Source organism: Anguilla rostrata, chromosome 3 (genome assembly GCF_018555375.3).
Source record: "Anguilla rostrata isolate EN2019 chromosome 3, ASM1855537v3, whole genome shotgun sequence".
NCBI lineage: Eukaryota > Metazoa > Chordata > Actinopteri > Anguilliformes > Anguillidae > Anguilla > Anguilla rostrata.
Window position 1 is genome coordinate 60,234,194 of NC_057935.1, and position 24,484 is coordinate 60,258,677.

The window sequence follows — 24,484 nt, forward strand, 5'->3', positions numbered from 1 at the left end:
ACACCTGGTAATAGTAGGAAACTTTTATATCTGTCACCATAGCAACCATTGCAAATTTCTTGACAGATACCCTAGTGGAGACAGCACTGAGCTACAAATCAGTGTAACCCAAATTATGCAACAAGCAAAAAACTGGTATTTGGAACACTGGGGTAAAGACACCAAAAAACAAAGTCGACTAAATTGCCTTAGGGCGCTAAAAAAAGACTACTCCAGCAGAGTATCTGTTCTTTGTCAGAGATACAATGCAGAGATGGATCCTGACCAAATACACACCGAGTGACCACACCCTTTCAACAGAAAAAGGCAGACATAAAAACTCATGGTTACCAAATGAAGAATGTGGTCACTGTAAGACAGGAGAGGTGGAGACAGAGATGCACTATGTCCTAAACTTCATAAAATAGTCAAAAATAACAAATGCAGATTTCCACAAATTTTATATAATTATAAAATAACTTCAAGTCACTTACATCCGTACAACATGATATATTCTGTTCCTCTCTCTATCCTGAATATCTAATATCTAAATTTTAGGTTTTAGGTTGAGAATTTCTTCCTCTGCTCTCCAGCCTCACACGGTTCTTTCCACTCTCTCCCTTTCCCTCCCTTTTGATACACATTATGAATTAAGAGATGAGGCTTGTGTCAGATTTATTGTCCAGATAGTGTATACTGTAGTGTAATGAAAATTCAGGACTCAAAGAGCATAATCTCATGGCAATGTTTCACACTTATCATGCCGTTTAAACATTACATTGCAATAACATTGAAATGGTGGTACAGCAAGGAACAGGTCAGGGTGCCCATTGTTGTCTCAACATCAATAATTTGTCATGGCAAGCTGTACCCTGCAATGAGTTGAAGGGTTTAACTGGAAACCACACTAATCACATCACATTAAATCCTGTCTTTGGTCCACAAAAATCAATTATTGATGAAAGATTTTCCTTATGTGGGGCGACATAGCTCAGGAGGTAAGAGCGGTTGTCTGGCAGTCGGAGGGTTGTTGGTTCAATTCCCCACCCTGGGCAGTCCCTGAGCAAGACACCTAACCCCTAAATGCTCCCAACGAGCTGATTGGTACCTTGCATGACAGCCTTTCACCGTTGGTGTGTGAGTGTGAGTGTGTGTATGGATGAATGAGAGGCATCAATTGTAAAGCGCTTTGGATAAATGTGCTATATAAATGCAGTCCATTTACCATTTACCTTAATCATACTCCCAACTGAACCTTCAGAGGAAGGTTTCAAATAATCAATAAAGGGATGCAAATATCTTGGAGTATCTATAGCTCTAGTGTATAAAAACACAGCCTCTCTAGGTTTTATGTTCTGAATCTCTCACAAAAGTTATCATAATATACCTTTAGTTCATTTCTTTACATTTTTAAATACACATACATGGGCCAATTAGGATTGGTTCCATATAGAAATTTTGTAAACAAATTATTTTCGGGATGAGTTGGTTAATGAACACAAAAGACCTGAGCAATTTCTTTGTACAAGTTTGTCTTCTATGTGTGTTATATTTTTAATGTAAAATCTGTTGACTTTGTTCATGTTTGGCAGTTTTTGCCCTTATAGAAGAGGTGGGTGAGAAAGGTGAGTGTTACATTAAATTTAAAGTGAAGCAGTCCACTGTAGCATTATAGACAGCTGTCACTCCCAACATGCTTTGCATTGACTCTGCATAATAATGTGTTGCCCTTTAGGTCCAGACGTCCATGGGAACCATTCTCTCCTTGCTGCTGAGTGGAGGCATGAGGTTCTCTTCAGATAGGAAGCAGAGGGGGAAGTGGACCAGGAGGCCTTTGATTGCTTCCAGTTCCTCTCTAGCACGTTCAGGGTCTGTATCACACAAACGTTCCACTGAAGACAGTTCCTTTAGTGCACGCAGGCTGTGGATAGAGTCGGTGGGCAGACACTGGAAGACCTGGGCAAGAGGGAAAAAATGAGAATCATTTTTATCTTTATTTTAAGTCTTGTGTGTTAAGTGGAGTCACTGACAAAATGTGTCAAATTGCTATCACATTTGTTGTGACAGAGAAAGCCATGAAAGTGATGCAAAATCAGGGATTGGGAAATAGTCTGGAAGAGAGAAAAGAGAAGTACTGGGTTGAGGGGGGAAGAAAGAGGTGGACGATTGACAGCTGGGGACAGTGAGTTGGGAAAAGGGGATGAAGGTGAGATGTGTATTGGTACTGTTTGTGTAGGCGTGTGAAAATCTCTGATAATAAGAAACTCCATTCTCACCTTGTCATAAATCATGGCATTTGATTCGGCAGTCTTGTTCCACACCTCAAAAAACTCATCACTGATTGGGTCCTGGATGTCAATGCAAGGTTCTGAATCTGCTGCCAAGAGGACTCTGGGATAAAGAATAAGTTCATAATGTTAAAGTAGCCATCATACCAATACGATTTCATAGAAGTTACTCAAATGGGTGATGTTACTGCATATTACATATAATGTAGTAGTGTATGCAAAGGATGACAATATATTTAAACCCTGCTCTTAACAAGCAAATATCAATAATACGTGTTAAAGTATAAATGAAAAGGCAAATACTTGAGAAACTATTACACAATATGTACAAATGATCCGTTTTGTAATTGTTACTTCACCATAAATGATATGTAACAAAATCAAAACTGTCCAATACCTGCATAAAATTGCACATTACATTTGTGAGCCTAAATATTTCCAGTACATGATGCACAGTTTGAAATTTCATTTTGAAACCCCCCCCCATAGACACCCCCTGACCTGAAGCACTCCATGCGCAGGGCAAGAGTCAAGGGCCCTGCTTGGTACTCCTCGCCCCCCATACGGGACGGCACCCTCTCCGTGTCCTCCACCAGCACTGCCAGCTCACTGTCCCGACTGCCCAGCATGCTGCGGTCATTGATATTGGCTGAGCCTGGTGGGGGGCGGGGTTTGAGAAGAGGGGGAGAATTTGAATAGATCAGCGAGTGAGTGGGGTAATTATGGAGACAGAGGAATACAGTATTATGGAAGAGAACAGGAAAAGGCAAAGGATGAGAAATGAGAAATAAAACAAGAGCCGGATAGAAAAAATCAATTTTTTTCACTGCTGATCCCTTTACTGAGTAACATTACCTTACATAATTTGTCCATCACAGAAATTCTGAATATAAATGGATTGGACTGTAAAATTAAAAGTTGCAGAAATAGTATGTAATTCTAGATACATGGGCCTTTGTTGCACAAGGTTCAATGTACACAGGTAGTGTGGCCGAGCGGTCTAAGGCGCTGGATTAAGGCTCCAGTCTCTTCGGGGGCGTGGGTTCGAATCCCACCGCTGCCAAGATAATATTATTGTAACGGATTTATATAATAGGTATGGATACCATTGGTTACATAAAATACCCTGTAAAATGTTCGCATTTAAAAACTAAATGCATTGTTAAAGGAATACACGGTACAATGTCATCTTGTCCCGACAACGGATCTTCTCCACCCTAGCTCCCCAGTGGTGGAACAAACTCCCGGTTCCTCTATGAAGTACTCCCTCATTACCTGTTTTCCACCGTGTTCTGAAGATTCATCTCTTCAGACTATACCTGGACTAACTAACTATAACCACTCTGCGGGGCACTCCCAATCTGGGATCATTTTTATCACTTAAAACCCCCTCTTTCATGCTACACATGTACACCCTGTGCTACTTTCATGTTACATGTACCTCCATCCAGCACTTATATTGTACTTTGTATCATTATCTTGATGTTGTAGCTTGTCATGCCTCCTAGTTTGACTTAGCATAGGTTAGGTCAGAGAGTAATGTGTACTGTGTGAACTGGATTATGAATAACTGTAACAAAATGAATATTGCACCTTATCGGACCTTTAGTATGCACTTATTGTACGTCGCTTTGGATAAAAGCATCTGCCAAATAAATGTAATGTAACTGTAATGTAATTCAATGAACATACTGTATGAGGACGGTTCAAGAAACAGACAGCAGGGGGTGCAGTACTATAAGATGCCAAGTTTTCAATTATTAAATTATTATCAATTAAAATGATGTATATAATGTAATATACCTGCACATTTGAAATTTACAATTAATCCACCCAGTGTAATGAATGTCTATTATGAAAGAACAGACAACCGAAACAATAATATTAATATCCGGTGATTGTTTCATCACACCTCACCGGTGACCAGTGTCATTCCCTTTTTTACCTGTCACCACTGACTGTGAGCAGAAATTAAATTACTAACCAACGATGTAGCGGCGGTCATCGGCGATGATCATCTTGCTGTGGACGTAGATGAGCTCCGTGACCAGGGACTGAGCCAGCTGGGAGTGAGTGCGCACGCCACACAGGGAGACGTACTGGCTCCACTGGTCCTGCACTGGGAGAGGCGAGAGCGAGAGGGACACGCTGCCATCACTCTGCGACAAACAGTTACAACCAAAGAGGACGCTGGCAGGTAAAAGTTAGGCAACACACACACACACACACATATACACGTGCACAAATATTCACATACGTACGCGCGCATGCATGCACGTACACAGGAAATAAAAACTGATGTTGAGTGTGGTGTGACAGACAAACAGTCAATCAGGAAGCCAAAGCAGGAAGGTCACTCACTGTGCTCCTTCAGTCTGGCCAGAATGGAAAAATCCCCTCGGCATATGGTCCTGTAACAAGCACAATCAACAACTGAGCGAGGGGTCAGGCCTACCCACTTACACAAGCTGCTCCTAACTACATCACCCACTGCTAACTTTTCTTCCTTTCAATGGCTGCCACTCCCCTGGTTTTTGACTCTGTGATAACTCAAGCATTTCCTGATGCCTTTAAAACCTGAATTGTTTTAAACTGCTCACATGTCCATTGTAATTTATTGGTACCAAATACACATTTGTTTTGTAAGAATACAAGGTAAAAAAAATTTGTACATGACATTTTGTTTGACGTTGTTTTTTACTGTAATTGTATTCTATATTGAAAAAATAATAATGTCCTTCAGGGGAGCCTGTACAGTATGCGTGCGTACGTGCGTTTTAAATTAAACTTACCTATAGGTGAAGTGGAGAATGGCCTGGATGGCATTACCTCCCCCTGCACTGATGTCACCCTCGAACCCAGGCAGCAGGGGAATCACCACAAACACCCGGTACTTCTTCTGTTCACTGTGTGTATGACGGCGGTGGGGGGTACATGAATGATGAATGAGAGAGATATAAACCTTCCGTGTAAACTCTGACTGTAATCCTGGTGTTCTCAACCTACTACCCATATAACATGCTGCTGTGAGAAGCAAATGGCTGCCTACTGCAGCAGAGTTGGTCAGTGGAGACCAACTCTGCTGCAGTTAAAATGTAAAAAAAAAAAACTGCATGTGAAACAGTATAACAACAACAATGTAAGAGGATATAGCCGGCGGCACAAATTCAGAACTGAGTATGTCACTCAAATAAGTGAAAGAGTTGAAAACAATAGTTCTGACATAAACAATGAACACTGTCTAGCAGTTGCATGTGTGAAAACATAGTGATAAAAACAGTAACACCACAAAGACCAACCTGTGTGCCCGCAGAATCCTGTTCACTATGGCATCACCAATGCCATTGTGTACATTCTTCCCATCTGCACAGCTGATGAAGAATTGATTCTAAGGAGAGATACATTGACCTTACAACATTGACCGTACCATAAAAATCTGTATCAAACTAAAGTACTTCCTGCTGCTAAAGGCTGCCAGTCCAATAGCAGGTAGTCCTTAGTATCAGTTTGTGTATTACATGATGATTGACACGTTTCAGCCACATTGTGTAATAATGAGCGACAGAGTTTCAGTTTTTCAGTGTTGAGTCTGGTGCAGTGAACTCGGTGGTGTCCGTACCTCAATATAGATGTAGTGCTCACTGTTTTCTATGGTATGGATGTAAGCGTTGTGGATGGAGCTCTCACACGTCCCAGCAGACCAGCGATCCACAGAACGCAGCACCTGAAACAGAAGGCGATATGGGGAGGGAATGTGTCAGGGCAGTGTGAACGCTGGTGGGTCATAACAGGGATGCAGGGTATGTGAGTGAAAGAATGCACAGCTACTTAACAAGATTATACATAGGTTGAGAAGTTACACTGCGACTGTGGTTTTCAAGATGGGGGTTTAAATGCCAGGTTCAATGTTGCTCTTCAACATGTGACGTTTGTAGCATATAATGGCTTCTGTTTAGTACAACCGCAACATTGAACACAGCGCAGCCCACTTTTAAGCACATCGGGAATAATCCAGATGTAGCAATGAAAACCCAAACAACGAATCATTCCCACTGAAATGCGGGTTTAAATACTCAGTATGTAGTAATGAATTTTTCCAATTCTTAAATATTTTTTGACCAGTAACACCGCTTTACAATTGTTGTCAAATCACAAAATGACATGAATGAAAACTCATTTATGTCAGAAAGTTTTAGTTCAGTTTCAGCAGTTCATATGCAGTGTGCTAGAAATTCTCATTCCTCCTTGTTTCGCAGTGCAATACAGCTGCAATTATGTTAATAAAATGTGACTTCGGTTTAGGAATAATTGTCTTTACACAAAGTTACTTGTTCCATTCACACAAATGCAGTTTGCCTCTGTCAATATATCACTTCTAAGAATAACATCAGCCAAAATGAATGCCACTCTTATAAACAAGTTGCACTGTGCACGTTTGTACCAATACAACAAAAAAGACCTTATGTAACTCACCTTGGAGAGCGAATGTATGTGTGATGTATGCAGAGCACATTTTGACACTGTAATATTAACTGCTGTGTCATTAACAATGTGGGTGCTTACTCTAGGCAACATTTTTTAAACTGTTATACCCTTGAACTAAGAATCCTGTCCTATGCTACCTACCATTGTGCGATTTATGTCCAATTTTCATATAGTGTATATCCTTAATGATCAGAAATGTCAATTTCTCTACCTGCACTGATGCCTGCTTGCTTCCAGGGACCGTGAAGGGTAGACAATCTGCTGTGCTGTTGGATTTTGGAAGCAGACAGGGGTAGAAGTGGTCTTTATATTTGTTCTTGAAGATCTGCCAGGATAAATGAGATCACACAGGAGTGAGTGAGTGACAGTAACATAGTGAGATGGACTGGTAGGATGGAGGAGGAAGTAAGAGGTAAAAAGAGAGGATATTTGTACATAATTTAGTTTTATGGTTGCGCGTCAATTTAACCCAGTTAACCTTGGCCAAAACTTTCAAGGCCATGCTTACTCCCCCTAAGTTCCTATCTAGGATGCAACCAAGGTAGTTAACAGAGGACTTAAACGACAGACTCCGGCTCCTAATTTTATATCCAGTTCAGAATCCTTACTTAGCCTAGCTTTTGAACCAAACAAGACAGACTCAGTCTTGCCTAAGTGTAGTAGAAGCCTATTGTCTGATAACCAAGACCTTATCCAACATAGCTCATCAACTAGTATTTCCTGTATCCTGTCTTTATCTTTGTGTGACACTAGAATAGCTGAATTGTCAGCACAGAAAAACAAAGAGCAAGTGCATGCTGCTTTCATTTATATTCAGGAAAAAAAGCAAACGACCCAACAGACTGCCTTTGGGCATCCTGCGGGTGATGTGCTTAGCCTTGGATAACTACCCACTAACCTCTACCTACTGACCCCTTCCTGACAATTAAAAAGCCAGCCAGCTGAGAGGTACGCCACCCATACCAAGGGCCCTTAACTTGGATACAAGGATTCTATGATCGATTGCGTCAGAGGCCTTTTGCAGGTCCTGTAAAACTACGGTAGACCACACATTTTGTCTTCATCTATTTCCCTCCTTATGAAATCTGTGAGATATAAGACACGTGTCTGTGTAGCAGGACTTCCTAAAACCAGATTATAGATCATAAATTTGATCATTCAAAAACCTTTTAAAACATCTGGCAAAACCTTGGAAATAAAAGATGTGAATGAATTAAGCATGTTTATAATCAGCAGGTCCTTGGCATTTATCTAAAGACAGATTGACCAGAATAGTTATATAGGGAGCAATTAAAACAGATGAGTCTCTTAAAAATCTGCCACTAATGCCATTAAGTTCAGTGGCCTTTTTAATATTTAGCTCAACCAGCATATTAGTCACCTTTTCAACTGTAACCTTGCTAAAGGAAAAAGAGCCAGCTATAACACCTAAATTGCTGTAGTATTTGAAGACAAAGTTTTCACAGTACTCTTGTGTTGTGTGCCAATTTGGAGACAAGCTTATTAGCCACAGAGCTAAAAGAAGTTTAAAATCTTAGCAACTCTGTTCTTATCAAACTCAGTGCTGCCATCAGCGCTTAGGCCTTTCTTGGACTCCGTACCCTTGGTGAATAATTTTTCCCCCACAGCCCAGATCCTTCATTGCTTTCCATAATCTTCTGGGGTCCCTAACGTTTTCCTTGGTTATTTCCAAATAGTAATCCTGCTTTGCTGCCCTGATTATTTTCTGTGTTAAATTTCTATATTCCTTAAAACATTCAAAATCAATTTGCTCCAGGGACTGTCTACATTTAACCAAAGAGTCCTACAGTTCTATCATCTGCAAGATATTTAGATCAAACCATGGGTTAGTTCATTGTGTAACTCTAATTTGCCTGAATGGGGCCTCTGCGTTCAAAACCTGTTGGAACAAGTACAGTATTTGAAAGCTCCCCACGCTTCAGCCACATCTCTAGCATGAAAGACATGAGGCATATCCACCTTATCCAGGCGGAACCTGATTATATCCACATAGTAGCTTTTCAGAGAGTTAAACTTAAATAGACTTATTCCCAAAAAATCCTTTTGGTGCAATAGGTAAGAAAGTGGTCACTAATTGCATAGTTAACCACACCACTGTGCGATGCATTTATTTTATCAGACACAAGAATAAGATCAATCGCACTCTGCGATTTTTCACATACTTGGGTTTGTTTAGCAATCATTTGAACTAAGTCAATCTATTTAGACATTTGTAACAGTACTGTAAGTAGGACCTGATACATTGGTGACAACAGTATTAAAATACAATGAAATACACTCCCTCTCTGTGCCACCGCAGTTGGAGAGTGGAGTCTTTGAGCTATGATTATGTTGTGATCGGACTATAACACACCCAAAACAGCACAGGTTTTGTTTTAAGAAGGCAGATGTCAATCAGAGAAGATTTCATTATTGTCTTCCAGATCAGATCTGATAATAAAATGATTGTCTGCACAAATAAAAGCACAGAATCCACCCCCACTGTGGTTTCACCTTTCGGGTGACTAACTGTCTATGTCTTTATCACAATCATTGATTGAGCAATCTAACCACATTTCATTGAAGCAAAACAACCCCACCTTAGATATGCCAACCAGGGAGCGAATTTCATCAATCTTCAGTGGCAAGCTCCTTACACTTTGTTCCACAAAAGCGTAGACTTTGCCACCAAAAACTCTGAATAATTCATGCCTTACTTTACTCCAAGTACCGCAACTGCTTAAATCAGGCAATGCGCATTGAGCTTTGGTGTTACCCAGAGCTCCCAGGTCTGTTAAAGCTTTGACCTCTGACCTTTGTGAAATTCCATCTCTGGATGAAATGGCGGGCGAGGTCTCTGGCTGCCTTCCCGTGGTGCGCGGTGGCCAGGTCACGCCAAGGCATGCGGGGCACCTGGGTCCGGTCGATGTTGTCTGAGAGAGACAAAGACAATGACATTTTGCAGGATTAGTCATATTCCGATTACATACAGTAAATAATGCATACATTTCAATGCATAATTTAAATATACTATTAGCATATCAATTAACTTGATAGTCGGGAAAAAACATTTGGGTAAATACAGAAAAATACTCTGTCAAAGTGTCAAATCTAAAATGAAACATGCCAGTGGGGTACAGAGCAATTTCACAGGGATTGAGCATTATGACAGGCAATTTCAGGTTGATACATTGAAATGATGTTGCCTGTGAAATGGCATAACAGGTTAAACTCTCCCTGCTTTCCGGTTCTCACACTGGTGTCAGAAGGTTAGCGTGCCTGTTGGTGGTGCCCAAAAATACAATGCAATGTGGATCAAACAGCTATTGGCCAGATGGACCGTGGTATGAGGACATGCACAGAAGACATGCACAGTTAAAGGGGAAGACAAGAGGACATTACCCTATAATTATACACAAATGACCCAAATGTCCCACCCTATGGCACAAGGGATCCAGGTTTGATTCACAATAGCTACAACAGATAAGTCACTATTATTACAATTCCACTTTAATGTGGCATGTGGCATATCCACACAGAACACCCTGTGAAATAGCAACTATAGAAACATTAAATCTATTAGTTCCCAAAACAAAGGTTCCTAGATTTAAAGAGGTGATACTTTATCAATGAAAAACACAATTTCTGACATTGATCTAAGATTCGAAATGCTTGTAGGCATCTGTGAGTATATGTGTTCACACATGTGTGTACCCTCAAATGGATGGTCCAGATGGACCCAGTCCTTATTGATGAAGTTGCTGTAGTCTTTGCCCAGCCACAGTCGAGTGTTGCCTGTCAGATCCCCTGGGCCACTTGGTTTCACTTCTGTTTCCAGGGGCTGACTGGCTGGCTCATGAGAACCCTGGTCAACCACGTCACCAGCCTAGAGGGAACAGGAGCATGATGCTTATGTGTGTATGTGAGCGTGTTTCTGTGTTTGTGTGTGTGTGCATGTGATACAATTATGCCAAAACCAAGCCAGTGAACATTTTGCACTTAAAGTTACAACCTTACATTGATTTAAAAAAAAATGTTCCACAGCTACAACATGTTTGTACAACAATTTAAATTATGGGCAAATCTGCTTAGCTAGACCAGGAAGAAATGCAAAGTGTCAGGTCTTCCCAGTGTTCAAAGGAGGGTCTGCTATTACCTCAGGCCCCACCTCCTGGATTTTATGGGGTGTCGGTGCAGCACCCAGGTCTGATAGCCGGTAGTGACTGTCGTCCCACCTCCCATAGGCCAGGTCAATCCCGCCCACAAAGGCCACTGTTTGGTCAATGGCCACCATCTTCTCATGGTGCGCCCAAAGGAAGATGATGGCGGAGACGTGGTCTGGATTACGCATGACCTGAGAGAGAACAGACCAGAGAAGGAAGAGAGGAAAAGAGTTGAAAAAAGAAGAGTGGGTATCAAAGCAGAAGGGTACCAACAACACAGGGAGAGAAGTGACAGATGAAAAACATTAAATAATAATACTTTGGGTCCCATTTAATTTTTCCCCCAGTTTGGAATTCCAATGGCAATTGTATGATTGGCCACAGGTGGCACTGGCATGGTCCTGATTCACTGCACTTGGATCCAGGGCTTCAACTGGATGCATCAGTAAGAGCCCACAGGACAAACATGAGTGGTCAATAAGGCCTGTGTGGTGATTCCTGGAATAACATTGTAGAATGTATCCCTGTCATAAATTAACTGACAGATGCGATGACAAGAGTTTTGGAAAAATAACATTTGGTGCACCCAGCAGGGAGACAGAAGGTTTGTTCAATGGTAATGCATTGTGGGTTTCTGACCTTGATGTTGGGGTGCCTGTTCATGAGGGTCCTTTTGCTGTAGTCACTGTTGATGCCTAGGGCCAGCTCCACTTCCTTGTACAGCAGCACACAGATCTTCACACCCTGATCCTGCAGGGGGCAGCAGAGAGACAGGAATGAGGGAGGAGACAGAAAGGGGGCGGGGAGCAGAAGAAGGTGGGGGAGGACAGAAATACCTTCAAGAAAGCTGTCAAGGAGAGGGATCAGATGCCAAAGAAATTCAGAGAAAGAAGGACAAAGCCTAATCGTTCCTTACTGCTTTGCGTTTGAGGATTTCGTCCAGGCGCCAATAGTTGTCTGTGGCAGGCCTCTTCAGGTAAATCTCAGGGCTGAGCCTAAAAGAAGGAGGAGCAGGCTGAGACACGCTCAGCTAACCTGGCAACAAGGTGACATCAGCACAGTTTTCCTAGGCAAAACCAGAATATCTTTTAAATCAGAAAGGCTATCTAAATTACACCTGAAGTGTGACTTGCCTTAGACACAAGCATTTTGTCTTGGATACCCCTCAAAAATCAACATTTTACAACTAAGATTTCAATTTTTATGATGAATCAAAGCTATAAATGTGTTAGGCTTGCTGTAAATGGACTATGATGGACTATAACATGGAAAAGACTACATTGCAATAATGCAGTATTTCACCATGGCAGTCTCTACATGCTTTTAATAGAAAATGGGGGAAATAACGACTTGTAGGATGTTAACACACAACACCCATTCAAAGCTCATGCATTAGAGAGGTGAAATCTGATTAAAGCATGAGAAAATTAAGGAATCTCTGTCCTCCATTGCAAAACAGGCACAATTTCAGCTGTAACCGTAATAAATTATCAGGAAGGCTGGGAATTAAAAATGTGAACTTTTAGGTAAGAAGTAATAGAAAACTAAACCTAAAGTTATTTCCTAGGAAATGAGAAGTCCAAACTTATATGGATGAGCTTTAACTAATACTGTTTATTTTGGGTGTATAACCTCATACATGCCTGTCAGTCAGAACAAATCACTGCCCTCAATGAGTCATGTTCAGATATCTCACCAACATTTGTTAGTAGTTGTAATAAAAGGACACGCAACACAATACGCATATTGCGGTAAACAGTGTATGTGATATAAATACAGTCTTATAGTATACAACGGTAGTAAATGTAATATAATGGACTAACCACCAGTCTGTGATGAAGATTTCCTCTTTGGCCTGCTCCAGAGCATCAGCTAAGTCTGAAAAGTAGCCACTGCCATTCACATACCTGTCTCAAAACAAAGGCCTATCATTCAGCATCGCTTAACATGCACATTAATCCCAATATATAAGTGCATGTACGCATCATCAAACTTTATTGTTCTATGAAGTAACATTATGATTACAATTTATACAAGTGAGATCTAGACTTACAGCAATGAGGCGAGTATGATCAATAAAACTACAGGAGCAGTGGAAAGCACATGACACTACACTACCAAGGAAAAAGCCACACTGGGTGCTACCTGATGCTACAGATTTAAATAGTCTGATCTACATAAATTTCACTGCCATACTGACTCACTTCTATGCAAATTTTTTGAGTCTTTAAAAGATTGAGCTCACCAAGATGAGGTGTAGCCACAAACGTAAAACTATTACAGCACAGAAGAGAAATGCTGGCGTGACCCTGGCTAAATAAATATGTTATGAAGGGTGGGCTGACGGCCAAAATGTTGGTCCTCAAATCAGATAAAGCACAACTACTTGATTTACATCGATATTTTAGCAGCCCAAAGAGTACATTCCCAGGATAGAAATAGACAGAACTACTACTCTGAACCTCATCCCTCATGACAACCCTGCTCCCCATATGCCCCTCCCCTCATCAAAACTGCAACTGATCTCCCCATCTCACCACTTGGTGAGTGTGTTCTCCCGGGGTGGGGCAAACCCCTGGAATCTGTGTGTCTGCAGGAAGTCACATGGTTCTGCCAGCCTGCGGATCTCATGGCTCCACCACTGGGCCTGTCTGTAACTGCTGCACTTAATGACCAGGTTTCTGCAGATAGACACACACACATAGACATATGAGCACACATCTACATACTCACACAGATGCAGATACAAGTGAGCGGACACACACACACACACACATACACACAGGGACATGTGGACAAGAGCACACAAATACACACAATTGCACAAACAGGAATGCATCCATAAATAAATGCACACACATGCAAACACACAGTAACATACACACAAAATCACGTAACCCATCCACAAGCATAAACACGGACAACCATATGTGTCAGTTTGCCTCTGGCTCAGCCTGTGCAGTGGCCTAATTATTGTGTCACTGCATCAGGGTCCATCTGTCGCCTCACCGTGTAAAGTTCTGGATGCACACGCCGTACTTGGTGTCCGTGTAGCAGCGGCCCACTTGGACCTTGAGCTCCGGGTCGAAGAGCAGCACAAATGAGATTTCTCCCGCCTCCCTCTTCATGTAAAGCAGGAAGGAGTCTTTGGCCACGAGCCAGCGCCGTGACCACCGATAGCAGAACTGGTGGTGTCCGATGCAGTTCAGGCCCTGGATCCGATGACCACCTGACCTCTTCAGGATGAAGCCCTCCCTGACACAAACACTTTGTCTTACTCCTACTGTACACACACATCTTCCTAGAAGATTTAAATAAAATCCAGAAGTGGGCAAAAACCTGGCAAATTAAATTTAATACAGCCAAATGTAATGTTCTGCATATGGCAAATAAAAACTTTAGTCAGGATTACTTTATGGGAGGAACAAAACTGGAATGTGCTCAATTTGAAAAAAGACTTGGGAGTAACGGTTGATCAAAGCCTTTGTGGTTCTAGGCACTGTGTTGTAGCAGTAACAACAGGCCAACAGGATGCTGGGATATATAGCATACACATACATCACACCCATGGTTCAAGGCTCAAGCATGTTCCAACACAGACCAGTTTGAATGCTCAAAAACACAGATTTTATAGATGCACTTACAAACCCTTGGGCCCAAGATCTTTGATGAAGGAAAGCAGACTGACATCCAGAAACTCCAGCTGAAAGCACAACACAGGCACTGTGAAGATCAGAGAGGGGGTGGCAGAAAGTTTGCAGGTTTGATTCCCAACTGGGACACTGGACTTCCTTTGTACCCTAGAGCAAAGTACATAACCTGAATGGTTTCCGCTGTATAAATCGGTATGTAAAAATGTAAGTCTCCTACGCATCATATGCGTATAGCCATTCAACTACGCACACATTTTGCACCATTATGTATTACAATAATTAACACACTACAATTAACTACATTCATTTTGACTTAACAAAACAGAACATCAACAATCCTGCTTACACTATCTCTGCAAGCATACCACACCGGGTTAACCTTTGTATGTGGCTGGGTGCTGACCCATAGGTATCAAGATCTTTAGTCAGCACACCACCACCAAAGATATCAACTTGTTGCCCATGACATCAGCTTCACAACAATACAAAACATGATTGCATTGTATTATGGAGAACCTAAGGTTCACATAATGCTGATCCAGTAGGATGTTTTGCAACTGAGCACTGTCTTTATCACACGTGCTGACTCCCCATCAGCACAGTAAACAGTGCTGAAAAGGGCCAGACTTCTGTAAACCGCCTTACAAGGCCTTCAGGGAAAGACATAACAATTAAATCTTTGCAGAAGTGATCTTCGACATATTTGACTGCAAGTCCCATAATACTATAGTTCAATAAATAATTGGAAGTGTGACAGAAGAGTCAATTCATAAATATAACTAAGGTGGGAATACATGAAGGAAATCTTTTGTAAATGTATGTAAATCACAATGATAGGTCACAACGCACAACAGAAATGTGACAGTTTGAATAGGTTGTAGCAAAGGAAAGACAATAGCAAATAAGAAGCTAAAAGAATACATTTTATCAATCATTAAACAAAATGTAATTAGTAATGCAACTTCAAATATTATACATAATGGAGTTGTAACAAAATGCTGTCATATCAAAAGATACTGGGATTAGAGCACATATTTACTGGTGGGTTTCAACAGCACTGATACTCTTGGTATTTCAACAGTACTGAAAAATATCACCACAAAAATACACTTGTATTTTTGATGTTTTCACACTTGGTGAGTCAGACCCCTCTGAAACTAACCACTGCCAATTACAGGAAGTTGTCTGAGCGCAGTGCGTTGTGATCACAAAGTGGCTCCAGTCCTCTTCACGCTTTACTGGACACTTTAATAGCTTGATACTTGCCCTACATTGATTCTACCCAGCTGCAGTGACTTCTGCAATGCGCGGCAATTTTACGTGCTAAAGGAATGCGTACTTAAAGTTAGGTAGGCGTTTGCACCATTATTACAAAAAATTGCAGTGCATTTGAATCTTCTTTCTGTTAATGAGTACTTCTGTACCACTTACGTCACCCACTGATTATGAGTACTTTTCTTTAAGATGGCCTCTGCAGATGTGTTTGTCATTTGGTAGTGCTACATTTTGAGGAAGCTGATGTAAGAAGAGCACAAGTTTTTTCTGGACTACACCATCCCACAAACACCACCAGCAAGCATTCTGCTATTTCTTTTCAGCCCGGTACACTCAGAAGTCAGGCCAGACAAATCATGGACAGTTTGTGTCACTGCCAAGTCAGTGTATCTCACACGGTTAGTGGACGACTGGACTTCATGGCCCAACTGCGCAATCTCTGGCTCCAATTTGTACAACAAAATTGGGGGTGGAGCCCAGAAACTGCACTTCCCAGGCTTCAAAACGTTTGTCACCAACCCCATGGGGAGTCAATGGATGATGTCACAGTGACTTAGTCCATATTTCTATACAATGTGTGGTGAAAGAGCCTAAAACAGGTGTCAGTTAGTAATGGTAAATGGTAAATGGAGTGCATTTATATAGCGCTTTTATCCAAAGCGCTTTACAATTGATGCCTCTCATTCGCCAGAGCAGTTGGGGGTTAGGGGTTAGGTGTCTTGCTCAAGGACACTTCGACATGCCCAGGGCGGGGCTTGAACCGGCAACCCTCCAACTGCCAGACAATCGGTCTTACCTCCTGAGCTATGTCGCCCCCAATGTAATTGAGTATAGCAATTATGGCATAGACACTCACCATGCCATGGTAGTTCCGGCAGAAGTTGTTTTCTAGCAGGTTGCTCAGGTATTCCTCCAGGTATTTCTGCAGCAGAACAAAGGGATCAGCCTAGAACACCTGAACCTCAGGTACATACAGAAGTACACACACAAGACACTTGCAGAAGGCCATATAGGCAAGAACAATTATTTCCAGTTCCACTGTTGCACTGATAAATAATTAATTTCCACATAACCGCATGTTCCTGTACTAATTTGGCAACAACATGCAGGAGGGTGTGGGTTTCGAGGCATATATGTATGCATATGTAGCCATACATGTGTCTGTGCTGGTCATGTTTTGTATCCAAAGTCATGTGTGTGTACACAGGCATGTATACATATACTACATTTGTGTGTATAGGCATGCATGTGTGCGTGCATGTGTGTGTGTGTGCGCCTGTTTGTTGTATGTGTGCAAGTGTATTTGTGTATGTGCATGCATGCCTGCATGCGCACCCATTCATGTGTGTGCATGTGTGCGTGCATGTGTGTACTGTATGTGTGTCTTTGTGTGTGTATTTGTGCGTGTGTGCATGTGTGCACTCCTGTTTATGTGTATGCATATGTGCATGCATGTGTGTGTGTGTGCATTTGTGCATGTGTACATGCGTGTGTGTGCGTGCATGGGCATGTTTGCATGCCATACCGGCTTGCTGGAAGTTCTTCTGCCTCTCTCAGAACCATGCAGACTGGGCATTTCCTCTGACATGGCTTCCAGCTGCTGCCTCTGAGCTGCAAATCTGATAGGACACAAGACAAAGGGGAGAGCAGGGGAGGGGAGGGCGTTTCACTGTGTAAGAGGAGACTGTAAAGAACAACATAACAGACGGTAGGTAGGGTGAGAAGGAGGGAGAAAGAGAAAAGAAAAGGGTATGGATCAAACAGGAAGAGGAAGGGAGAAGATATTTAAATGTTTTTAAAGCAAATGCCAAAAGTGTAAAAGTTTTTGACAGCAGCAGAAGTGAAAGTGGGAAAAACTAATGCAGCCACAGTTAAGGTAACAGCACACTAAAATGGAGGAAACTCAGGAAAGTGCCCCCAAAGCAGAAGTGGTTGTTGTAATGAGAATGAGAGTAATACTGGGGAGTAGCACAAAGGCCATGTCTAACCTTCCAAGTGGCAGGAGGTTTAACAGGATCTTGTGCTTGTACAGGTCGCGGTGCAGCTCCTGGAAGTGCTTGTACTTTCTCTTCACAGTCCAGGTGAACTGACCATGTGTGAGCTTGACTGTGTATAGAGTACAGACACGCACCTAGGGGAGAGAGGAAGTGGAGAGTGAGGAAGAGAGGAAGAGAGTAAAAGGATGAGATAGAGACAGAGGAGAAGAGAGAGAAAGAGAGACAGAGAGATAATGAAATAGAGGGATAGTGTTACACAGCGGATATCACCCTGAAATTTCGACAGAGCACATTAGTTCACTTTGTGCATTTCTTACACAATGCTACGACCTTGACAAATTTGTCAAATTTGACTAAAATTTGAGAAACATCATGGTTCCGGATCAAATCTTTTTTATACACTTCCCTTCACTTTTTAATCCCCAGTCACAACTGTGCCTGGTTCTAACCTCTTCTCCACCCCAGCTACTGTGCTGGAGCCCTGTACAGCAGACCCCAATGCTCCAAAGTCTAAGATTCCAGACCCTACTCAACCCGCAGTACCGCAGTCACCTTGGAGCGCGTGGTGTATCTCTCCGTGCTGTTCACCCGGCAGGTCACAGGAGTCCCCTGAAGCAGCAGCGGCACGCCACCCTCCCTCACTCCACGCAGGTGATGGGTCACCAGAAAGGGCCGCTCTTCTAGAAAGGCGAGAGATGTTGTCCAATACAAAAAAATATACATACACTGAGCTCCATAATATTTGAGACAAAGACAAATTTTGTCTAGATTTGTCTCTGTACTCCACAATTTTTGATATGTAATTAAACAATTTAAATGTGGTTAAAGTACACATTCTTACAGGGCCCATTTATGCAGTAAAACAGTGACTTGACAGGATGAGCCACCCAGCAGCCTCATAAAAGTGGGTTCCCTGTGTCATGATTTAACTGAATTACATTAGGCTGACAGAACATACTTCCTTTTCAGGAAGCAGACTTCCAATTATTGAAATGAACGGAAAGTGTAAAACATATGGACAAACACTCATATTAGATGAAGTGTTAACACACTATAAACAGATTGTATATGACCATATCACTTGCTGACTACTTCCTCCCTCACTACTAATCTCTTACCACTGATCAATTACACGGACCGAAGGAAAGAGATTAGATGATGCTGTTGTCTGGCTACTGTCCCCCTTTCAGTGCAGAGTCATGACAACAAGCATGTTTGTGAATGGGTCTACAACTAACAGCTAAACAATGTGTGATCATATTGCACGTGACGTCAGTCCACAGACAAAGAAAGGAAATTTACGCCACCTGGCCACAGACAGAATTTCAACATTTTTCATGAACAAATAACATGAATAAATAACATATCCATGGGTAAATCGTTTGACATAAACAGAAGCAGACACAGGAGATTAGTTTTGTTTCTGACCCTGGAGAACCGGTTTGGTTGAACTTGCAAAGATTGAAAAGACTCAGCACTGTGAAAGCCACCGCTTGGTGTCAACACTTGATTCTTGTGTGTGTGTGTGTGTGCGTGGGTGAGTGTATGTGTGTGTGTGACTAAAAGCACCTGCAAAATTGTAATTGGCATATACTGTACATTTTCACAAGCCTCACCGCTGTTCTGTGTGAGGCAGTCCAGCTCATCCTGGGACAGAGGGCTGTCATCACGCGAGTACAGCCTCTTCATCAGCCCTACAACACGGGTCACTTCCACCTCTTCCTCCTCTGGACATGCCATGGTACTGCAGGCTTTGGCCTTGCTCACCCAGCTGATACACACACACACACACGCACACATACACACACACACACACACATACACACACATGCACATGCACACACACACACATATGCGCACACATGCACACACACGCACACACACATGCACACACACGCACACGCACACACATGCGCACACACACACACACACATGCACACACACGCACACGCACACACACACACACACATGCGCACACACACACACACACACATGAATTCAATTAAAACACTACTAAAACACCAAGAGTATCTGGAATTCCTGGAGGAATTAGTTAATCAGTTTAACCATCAGGGTCCAAGTTGAACTATGCAGTTGTTCCCTGCACTTGGACCGGCACTTCTCTCTAGGGGTTTCGTCATACTTGTTCCTGGTTATGGTTATACACTTTGTTGTACGTCGCTCTGGATAAGAGCGTCTGCCAAATGCCTGTAATGTAATGTAATAATGTAATGTAATTGCTATAAATGTGTTTCCATCACCAGCTGGGCTACAGTCATATTTTCATAGCACACTCGAAAGGGAAGATACAGTTTGAGAGATTGGTTTCCAGCAATCTGACTTGGTTTTAGTTAGTGTGAAATTTGGCATTAAAATTTCTAAAGAGAACCATGATTCCTGTGGCCTCAGTGGCCATGCTGTTTTTTTGACCCCAATGGTTCTGGTGTTTATCTGACATTAATGTTATCGGGTATAAACAAAGACAAAACCTTCTTTGTTTATTTTTTACTTTGTGGTACGTCTCTTTTAACAACAATAAGCTTTTGACCAGAAGACTTTAGTCAGATCATGTGAATGAGCCATCCACTGCAGACTTTTTCAAAAGGCATTGAATGAAAAGTGTTAACAGGGCAGACTTAGATTCAATTACAATTTTACATACAGTGCATAGAAGGCCAATGATGAAATGACTGCTCTTGTTCTGACTAAAGGTCAAGACATAAGCTGGTAATATTCAACATGGACTTTGTTTTTACAAATGAAGAAAAACCAAAATGTGAGTTATAAAAAATGAAACTAGCTACTAGTTTTGTTTACATTTGTCTTGGCTTGGTTTTTCCAACTGTTATCCCTGGGAAGAAAAGCAAACTTAAGATTCAAAGAATTGTACATTCCAAGATACGGCCTCTAAGAGACTTACTTCTCCCAGTAGGCACTCGAGTCTGAAGAGGCTATGAGATAAAAAATTATCCAGGGCAAGTTAAAATTTGGAAAACTTGGCAGACTTTTTCGATGAATGTTATTAGTATGTTATTTTTCCCACTGCGTGCAGGTACTGGCGCCGTGGGCTATGCATGGCAAATTGTGGTCACTCACTCGCTCACTCAATCACGGACGACCTTGCAGGGACGTTTTGTGGGATGCATGCGCAGGTGGTGCTTCGTTTAGTAGGACACATGCACAGGTGGTACGGCAGGAAATTTTTAAGCACAGCTTTATCGCCCAATGTTACTTTAGCTAACCCTAACATGTTTGCGTTTCGCCTACTTTAGCTAACCTAGTTAGCGCGTACGGATGCTATCCTGCACGCATGAGTAGGAGCTAAGGACACACAGCTACAACCACCGATACAGATGTATGGACACACGGAGGACAACAAATAACGTTACAGAGGTGAGGATGTGACATAGCTAGCTAGCTATATAGTTCGCCAAGTTGCGCCGTAGGTCTGCATGGTTTTGTGCTTGTTTTCTCATATCCTGTGAGCTATTATTATCAGAAGTCTCATTTTTTAAATTCTTAAATCTTTGTTTTGCTGTACTACACTGTCTTATTTAATGTTTCATGAATGTTTTAATGTCTTAGTTCATGGTCTCATTTCAAGTTTTATTGTGTTGATTTCAGAAATACTTTCACTCTACCTCATGCGTGTGTCTATTTTTAATATGTATGAACATGTACTCCAAGCAGTCATCAGCGGAAAATATATGTTTCATAGCCCTAAATAGGCCCTTTACTACAGCACTTTCTGAGCCATAAAATGGCATTTAGGACAGTAATTATTACTCAGTGTTCTTCATTCTTTAGCACATACACAACAAAGCAAAGCTTTCTTATAAATCCCCTCTTAAATATGCCTCTGTGTCTCTAGATGCTTGCCTATACTTGCCTACATTTGGAATTAATTATAAATCCACTGTGAATTGAAGTTTACAAAACTCACAGAGAAAACCAAATACAATAAAACACTGGTCAGGAATTCATAAAAATGTGTCTCGGTGGTGGTGAATTAACAAAAATTAATTAATCAATGAATTAATTATCAATCCTTTGGAAGATGCTAGACAGAACATAAGTATACCTTATTTTACACTAACCATTCTTTCAATAAGAATAACTCAATACACCGCTAGCATCAACACGAACTTAAGAGCAACTTTCACGAATATGCAAAAATGACAATGTAATGATTATTGCCACTGGCCAAAACTAAACAAAGAAACAAAAATAAAGAAATAAAGACCAAAGATGATGCATAAAATCGCTTAATGGTGACACAAAAACACGCTCAGCCTTCGACAGGTCAGTGCTTCACATACAAGCATTCCAGTCATAATAACACGTGCTGTCTGTACGCAGAAGAAAACATACCCGTTCAAAACACTTGATGGGAATGGAGAAGAAATGGAGCAATCGAAAATTAACTTGAAAAAGTACAGGAATGTATGTGCTTGATTTTCAGCACTATTGCAACTATTAGGAGTATAAACAAATACATAACAAATGATGGAATTCACTTAGAAAACGTATACACGGAGTACTAAGAACTGATACATGGAGGTGAGCGTAATCCTGCATGTACGTGAGAAGGGGAGGGGGGGGGGGGGGGGGGGTGCTGATTGGGTATGTCCGGCATTGCTATGGCTACCTGGATCTAGGCGCAACATTATCTCGAAGGTGAGAGAAAAGGAGAGAGAGGCTCAGGTTGTTATTAACCATTAATGTACTGGATAAGCCAGCACTTTATTTACTTCTCCGGTTTAGTGTGACCCAGCTGTTCCACCCTACATGCTACATCTTATTGTTGGAGCACATATTCTTATCAGTGTGTCAATGAGCCCAAATTTTTCATTATTATTGTTACATTGTTCCGAAAATCAGGAAAGTCACGGACGCCATTTATGACGGAGCACAGAAACAAACTTGCTCTATTTTCAGCAACGAACTGGATTTTTTTTTTTTTTTAACAAATGATTTAAGAAATAACCCAGGACGAAAACAATTTGACGTGAATTATTTATGTTGGCATATTCTCCATATACAAACATGTGAACTGATATACTTATTTTCTCGAAACACTTAAATTTTCTACCTGAAAAAGTCATATAGGATAAGCTATCCTTCGATTAGACTATACTGAACACAAGGAGTAGAGAAGCCAACAATAGCCGATATACCCCAACGCATCAGTAATGAAGTGAACCTAATTATTTCATAATTTGTAAACTTGTGGTTGAAATATCTGAGAGTGCTTATCGTGTTCATCTCACTAAACAGGAGCATACGAAGCATTAAACGTAAAAGCCTACAGAAATGAGAACGCGACGTTCACTTTCGACGGTGAATGCGAGCTTCAAGTTCGTATAGGGGCTAAATAGCAAGATAACATGTCATCCACATTCCGGTAGTTCTACCGTCTGCATCTCACCAGGAGTAGGCTAGGTAGCGACAATAGCTCACTCCACCCATCCTTGCAGCGAGTTTTCATTACGCCGGAGAGAATGGATTTTCATGTCAAAGGGGGAAGGGATAAAAAAGTTTAGATGAGAGCTTTAAAATGTTTATAAATAGTCATATCTGTTCCAATCTGATGTAAGCTAGTCTACAATATTACTTAGTTCTACGTTTATCATTTAATTGTAATAAAATAGTACAAGAGAGAAAGGAGAAAATAGTTGACTGTAATTAGATGCAGTTACTTACTTTACCGGACGTGGTAGCCTACGTCGCTAAATGAAAAAAATCCAAAAAAGGTAGATGAAACGAATTAGTTTCATACAAATGGATCATTTGATTTAAGATTTTTTCTTAACGTATTCCTAACAACACTCCTTCAACGCAGCAACATGTTTCGAAAGGAAACCTATAAATCGCTTTTCTGTCTACAGTAGGCTGGTTTACCGTACCTCTCCGGAAAGGCACTCCCAGAACAGCATAAGCAAAAGGTCCCAACTCATACGTCAGTTAACAGAGTGGTATTGGGTAGGCGTACAACCTACTCCTCGATCACCCACCAATTTTAAATGCGCTATTAGCTACATAACATGTAGTCTATAGAACTACAATTAGACCTCCATTATAACAATAATACATGACAACAATAAATAATAACTACAAGTTGCCTCACAGTTGAATTTTGAGTTATCTTTTTAAAAAAAAGTAAAATACGTATTTTGCACAACAATCTGAGGAAATGACCGTTTAATATTTTAGAGACTGACAAACTACGATTGCTTCCATTAAAGTAAAACAATCCATATCTGATGTTTGGTCTGAAGTTCCTGTAGACGGATTGAAAATGAATACACTTTGTGGTATTTACCAAAGTAAGAAAAAATAAATAACGTCTTACGCAAAAACTTTTCTTCTCTTGTGAACATTTCACAAGACAATATTTATTTTCTATGAAAACGTCCAGCTATCGCCGACTGAAGTCTTTTAATGCATGAACGTTAGCTACTCTCAAGCATCCAAAATAACCAGTTTTTCTACGGCGCGTTTTGCCACAACTCGGCTTCGCAGTTCGCTCGAATCTCTGCCTTGGCCCATGTTAGGGATTAAGTAGCCACGCCCTTCACCTACTCCAGAATTAGCAAATGGGCGTATGAAATGCGAAGCACGTAAAGGTACGGGAATGTTAGGCG

At 41.4% G+C, this 24,484-nt stretch overlaps 1 protein-coding gene and 1 non-coding gene across 5 annotated transcripts; one reads left to right on the forward strand and one right to left on the reverse strand.

Annotated features, from left to right (window-relative positions):
* Window positions 1-423: 423 nt before the first annotated feature.
* On the reverse strand, window positions 424-24,364 carry LOC135251473 (phospholipase D1-like). Of its 4 annotated transcripts, none has more exons than XM_064328968.1 (25): window positions 24,193-24,364; window positions 23,544-23,569; window positions 19,457-19,611; window positions 18,393-18,520; window positions 17,832-17,974; window positions 17,369-17,462; window positions 16,700-16,765; window positions 14,560-14,618; window positions 13,925-14,170; window positions 13,453-13,596; window positions 12,739-12,822; window positions 11,832-11,910; window positions 11,555-11,665; window positions 10,909-11,106; window positions 10,467-10,638; window positions 9,567-9,685; window positions 6,964-7,077; window positions 5,887-5,991; window positions 5,567-5,655; window positions 5,060-5,173; window positions 4,629-4,678; window positions 4,252-4,386; window positions 2,769-2,922; window positions 2,256-2,370; window positions 424-1,935 (listed from the first exon to the last, which is right to left on the reverse strand). In XM_064328968.1, the coding sequence occupies exons 3-25, from the start codon at window positions 19,578-19,580 to the stop codon at window positions 1,711-1,713; spliced, it is 2,868 nt and encodes a 955-aa protein (XP_064185038.1). In that variant the 5' UTR covers window positions 19,581-19,611; window positions 23,544-23,569; window positions 24,193-24,364; the 3' UTR covers window positions 424-1,710. The 4 variants fall into 4 exon arrangements, with proteins under 4 accessions (XP_064185038.1, XP_064185037.1, XP_064185039.1 ...); XM_064328967.1 differs by lacking the exon at window positions 24,193-24,364 and adding an exon at window positions 23,747-23,805; XM_064328969.1 differs by lacking the exon at window positions 23,544-23,569.
* Window positions 3,249-3,330, forward strand: trnal-aag (transfer RNA leucine (anticodon AAG)). The gene has a single exon. It is a non-coding gene; the product is annotated as a tRNA-Leu (tRNA).
* Window positions 24,365-24,484: the final 120 nt, after the last annotated feature.